The following is a 6,000-nucleotide window of genomic DNA, read 5'->3' on the forward strand; positions in this document are numbered from 1 at the left end:
CAGCGGTGGAGTCGAGAATGGTTCCATAGCTTGTTTGAACAGCGAGACACTTTGACCGTTTACATCAACATTTGTAATCGCAATAACCTGTATGCGTTGTCACAGCAAAACAATAATAATTGGTGTGGGATTGGCCAAATGTAGCCTTGCTGTTTCCCCATTTCCCTTACCGATGCCTTATCTGCCGAGCTGAAGCCTGCACTCGCTGCTAATTCAATTCCAGATATCGCTGATAAAATCGTTAGCATTATTCATTTCTAGTTACAAGTCAATTTCACGTCCCGAGTACGAGCTTGTGACTGATGGCCCCCGAGTACGAAGGGAATCCGCCAGTTGCCTTCCAATGTCGACCTGGGAACGTGTGAATGACACGCACAGAAACTCACACAGAGATACACACACAGAGACAAAGATCCCCCGTATAGCCTTAACAGACTGTAGGGGCAAGTGCTGTTAGCGAGCACCTATGAAGGCCGGAACGGTACACGAGGGGGTGGGTGGCCAGCACCACGCCCGACCGCCTTTGTCTCCCCAGTGGCGATGTTTACACACCGCACCAGGTACTCATTTAAGGCTGAGTCGACCTAGGGGAGGCCCAGGACCGGTTCAGATAATCGTCACTGGTGTTGGCCGTGAGCGGGAATCGAACCCGGGTCGCCAGGTTCATAGCGCAGCGCGCTAACCGCTACACTACCTTTCCCCACACACAGAGACACACACAGAGAGACACACACACAGACACAAACACACACACACACACCGTGTACTCTGTCACATGAAAACGCACGCACGCTCGTGGAGGAACGTGCGTGTTGCCCGGTAGGCTCCGCAGTGTTCTCGGCACTCGATGTCTTCCCGATAAAAGCAGACGAGCAGCGACAGCGCGCTCTGCCACATGCAACAACATCGCCACCGTCAAAGCTAAGCCACGGGTGTGCGGGTTCCACTGGCAGTTCAATATTTAAAGACAGTGGTAACGGTGCCGGATGAAGCGAGTGCGGGGCGTGTGGCATATGTTGTTATAAAGGGGCCATAATAAATAAAAAAAAACACGTAAATATTAAAACACAAATTTGTAACTTGCATAGTAAACTCATTGTTATTTTTGTATTTGCTATACAGCCAGATAATACGATAAATAGCTAGCCTTAAACACCCAGTCGTTCACAAAAGTTGAAGGCGTTATAGTACTATAGCAATAGAGCAAGTGCAGAATCACTGAACCGGAATTGATAGCTTGAAAGCATTTAGCGCGGGGACCCTTGAGAGTGCTGCGACCGTAGCAACATGTGTAGCTACTTTTGCTACGAGGATAATCCGACACCGAGTGGTAACACGTTCCGTCGTATTTGCTTTGGGTTAATTCGACCTCTCTTTCGTTCACGTGGGGTTCGCAGAGCCAGTTACGCAAGAGCAACGAGGGGAAACGCAGACTGACGTTGACCACCCAACCGTACTGGTTTATAGTTTCAGGCTGAGGTGACCCAGGGGAGGCTCGAGCCAGGTTTCCATATCAGCCGCCACGAGTGATGATGATGTTTTATTTTTTTAAATCGTGGATTGGAATCAAGGTCGTGCACGACTGTGATTGGTGTACTGTGCGTGCGAACCACTCCACGGAAATAGACGCAATTATACACTCACGTTGTACACACCCACGCCAACAAAGACAGCAGGTACCTATTTAAGGCTAAGTCAACCCAAGGGAGATCCAGGACACAGAGGACATCGCGTCTCACTAATGTTGACCATGACCGGGAATCAGAAGCCAAGCTAGTGGCATTGTGGAAAATTGCACGAATCAATTTTGGTGCTCCACACATACAAAGACAAAGAACCCCTGTGTAGCCCACACAGGCTGTCGGGGGCAAGTGCTGTGGGCAGGCACATATAAAAGCCGGCACGGTGCAAGGTGCGGGATGCTGTGGCCAGAACCATCCAAACACAATCATACGGTACACTCACAAGTGCACAATCATGTGTCGTTGTTCATGCACGGCATCTTGAAATGCGGTTGCGTTTAGACGTGGCTATGTAAGTCCAAATTGAACTGCATTGTGCTCGAGTATTGCGCCTTGATTCAAACCAAAAGGAGAGATACGCAGCACACCTCGTTCTGCTTGTTGTTCATTCTCAGGCTGTGATCATGGCACTGAATGAACACTTCCTCTGGAAGTGTAGTTCGTAGTTTCTCAACTCTGGAGTTACATTACTCTTGCTGGATTTGTACGCACCGGACATTCACCAGTCTCGCCCATGGCAGCATCATGCATTGACAGAAACCTTTGTGCATTTGTAATGCTTTGTGGCTGGTAGGCTGTGGCTGTAATGCATTATGGCTGTCAGAAGAACAAATCAATGGATTTGAGCGAAATATTTCCGATAATGCTTTTGATAAAGTGCGTAGATTTGTCAATTTCACGAGCCCAGTGCTCCAACTTATAATGCGTCCGAAATTTCGACGAGTTCAGGATGGCTTCATAATGAAATATATTTTCCCCTCTGCAATGTTTAATAACCGAACAATACGAGTCAAAAGTCGAAGCGATTCCTTCGCCAAACGAGAGGGGCGGGTGGTCATCTCAAATTGGCAGCACTAAGCCCGTGCGGAAAAATCCACATTCCATTGCTGGAGGGATGATGGGACCACGTCAATCCCCAACCAGGGTTAGAACTCGCACACAACCTGTCGACTGCAAGCCCGCTCGCTCTTCCGCTGAGCCACTGGGCCACTGGGCAAGTTCTTTAAATATATATTAGAACCCTTTGTAACGATGGCAATTGGTTCCGCGAAACCCGTCGTTAAGCGAGTATAGGAAATACACGTTAAAGGCTTAATTCCTTCCAATAGCATCAAAAGTTACCCCTTTTCACCCAAAAAAGTACTTTTTAACATTGAAACACTGGATATTAATGCATAAATATACTATCAAAATCATAAACATGGTTAAACAATGCAGTAATTAATATTTACTGTACCTTCAACAGCCACATTGGGCTCTATGGAGGCACTACACTGCTATACACTACACTATACACTACACATTGGGTTCTATGGAGGCACTACACTGCTATACACTACACTATACACTACACATTGGGCTCTATGGAGGCCCGTCGTTAAGCGATTAGTCGTTAGCAGGGGTGGTCGTTGAGAGGGGTTCTACTCTACACTACTATACACTACACTACTATACACTGCACTATACACTACACTACTATGCAATGCACTATACACTACACTACTATACACTGCACTATACACTACACTACTATACACTGCACTATACACTATACTACTATACACTGCACTATACACTATACTACTATACACTGCACTATACACTACACTACTATACACTACACGCTACACTACACTATACACTACACTATACAGAACCTGTTGCAATACACGCGAGGTTGTAAGGGTGAATTTACCACAGAGGCACACCGAATTGAATGCTTGTTGTCCACGTGAACTCTCCATGATTGAGTTCAAGGCTTCTGATAAACTTTGGTGATTTTTTTTTTAAATTTCCATATCACACAATTTCAGTATCAGATAGCAGTGTCAGAGGTCCCTTTCATAAGAAACCAGAGAGAGAAAAATAAAGTGGATTTGTCCACTGCTCAAATGAGCAGTGTGGATATACTGGCTTGCCTTGACGGGCAATCAGTGGTGGTGCTAGGCATGAATAAGCTAAGCAAAGGCTTTAGGCCTCCAAGTAGCTCACCAAATAACAGCTCAAACTTGAGATCGTCATAAAAGAAACAAAAAATGAAGCTAATCAGGTTATAACAACGCTTTAAAAAATAATTGTACATTATTGCTGTTAAAGTATTTTACGCAACTGTTATAAAAGGCGACTCAGCCAAATATATACGGCGTTTTTTTAAGCCCCATGCATGGCTGGCAGCATGGCTGCAAGGGGATTCCTTTGCTCAATGGAGATAGGGGAAGCCGATTAAGAATCAAACTCCGCATCAGATGACTCCAATTCGTTACCGCGCTGGGATAATTTTGTGGACAGGCACTTCTGTTTCGTTCGGCCTTCGGTGACAACTTTCTACAGTTGGTGTACTGCTGCCCCGTGTTGCTACCGCTACTGTCAGTCGCAAAAGCTGATTTTAAAAAAAAACTGTCTCGGATCAGCCATAGGACAACAACACTGCCTTGTCTTCCCTTGCACGTGCTCTCTATTGTGAATACAAATTGTGAGAAAAAACACCATCTGAAGATGCCATTGCTAATTTTGCGATGAAAATAATCTCGAAAAGTTAATCACCGGTGTTAATTTCTCTCACCTTATGACAAAAAAACGATTCACACGACTCCGTCTCTTTGTATAAACACTGTGCCTCGCCTTGCTATATAACTATATTTATTCAAGAAGATATTTTGGTTACATTCTTCATCATACAAACAAAAAAAAATTCATTATTTTGTTTTCATAGGCCCTTTAGTTTTCGTAGGCCCGAGGCACAATGCCTACTGTGGCCTAATAGTTTAATAGCGCCCTGTTTGTGGCTGGGTGAAAGCTGAAGAAGATGATGATGAAACTGGACGGGCAGAATTGCTTTGGCAGAGCATTCGAATCAAATCCCCCAGTCAAGGTTTTGTTGACTCAGCCCAATCGTCCCTCTGGGTCAATAAACTGAGAAGCCAACAGTTGTCACGGTATGGAGAGGCTGGCCCCTGCGCAAGATAGCGTGGAATTCTACCACTGGCTGGCACAGGGCCTCCTACAGATATTAGCAGCGTTCCATGCTCACTTGAGCAGGGATAGACTTCCACCTCTTCTTGACTGTGTGACGGTAATGATGATGATGATGACGACAACGATGTTGACTATCACGAAGTTTGTGACAGCGCTGTCGTTATTCTGACCTTATAAAGCCACGAGCCTTGGCAGAGTGTCATTGCAATAGAATTGCAAAATAACAGCGGAGGAAATAAATGAGTGTGCCACCTTAGTTATTGCAATCCAGAACAATTGCAAAACTAATTAAAAGCAGAATTCTGCTAAGTTAAATGTTAAGGTGGATCACAAGGATTTTCGAGTATAATTAAGAAATTTTAAGTGGGGAATATTTACTGTGATCACAGTACATCACTAAAGGGAGCTGTAATCAAAAGACTTATGCAAAGTGCGGCTTGAACTACAGCACTCCAATTCAAAGTGATGTTTTGCCCAAATGAGCATTGGGGTGGTGCTCACCTGTTTAGAGCCATGAGCCACTGGCAGAAATTCTTCATTCTTATGGCAAGGGCAAGCCTCTCCCTAGGACAACCACTCTTGACTTTCACACAAAGCAGCACTTATTTTAGCTAACTCTGGGGAAATGAATGCCTGGGTCAACCAGTCCAAACCAGGAATTGAACTCCATCACCTCCTAATCGCAAGCCGCTCACTCTAACGCCGAACCTATGTTTTTAAATTTGCAATTGATGTATTCGCTGAACGGAAGGCCAAACAAAACAGAAAAAGAAATCTAAATTATGGATCACAATCACGCAGACGGAGGCTGTAAAATTATTGAAAGCCCGTATTGTCAAGAGACTATTCCTTTTTGAATCGAGGGGGAGCAACGTCAATTTTAGCCGGAGCCAATCTTGCAACTCGAGCACATGCTCCCTGATTATTTTGTTCTTTTCTGTCGCCGTTAATCAATCCCTGTTGCCCAACCCCGCGATCATCTCGCGTGATTGCCTCGGTTAAAACCTCACCGCTCACAACATTGACGGGGCAATTTTTTCGCTGATTAGGGTCTCCGTGTGGATTATATGTAGACAAAAAAAATCTCCGTAACTTGTGACCGCAAGATGTTCTCCAATAACCCTCTTTTTTTTGGCAATCAAAAATACTTTTGAATAATATTGGGGAAGCAAAGGTCTGTGCAACCAGTTCCGTGAGCAATGGACACTGCTCCTACACGGCAACTGTTTTTGCTGCAAGTCGCTCCGGTGTATTTGCATCAGGATTGTTTTGTTATTTTAAA

The 6,000-nt window shown here is 44.9% G+C and overlaps 1 protein-coding gene across 1 annotated transcript in view; it reads right to left on the minus strand.

The window, feature by feature from the left end:
- LOC133347817 (cytoplasmic phosphatidylinositol transfer protein 1-like) overlaps nt 1-5,257 on the minus strand; it is a 103,549-nt gene extending 98,292 nt beyond the window's left edge. Inside the window, exon 1 of the mRNA XM_061560459.1 lies at nt 5,220-5,257. Coding sequence (XP_061416443.1) covers nt 5,220-5,257 — 38 coding nt within the window. The remainder of the gene's footprint in view (nt 1-5,219) is intronic.
- Nucleotides 5,258-6,000: the final 743 nt, after the last annotated feature.

Source organism: Lethenteron reissneri, chromosome 3 (assembly GCF_015708825.2).
Source record: "Lethenteron reissneri isolate LAM-NWPU_2019-01 chromosome 3, ASM1570882v1, whole genome shotgun sequence".
Lineage (NCBI taxonomy): Eukaryota > Metazoa > Chordata > Hyperoartia > Petromyzontiformes > Petromyzontidae > Lethenteron > Lethenteron reissneri.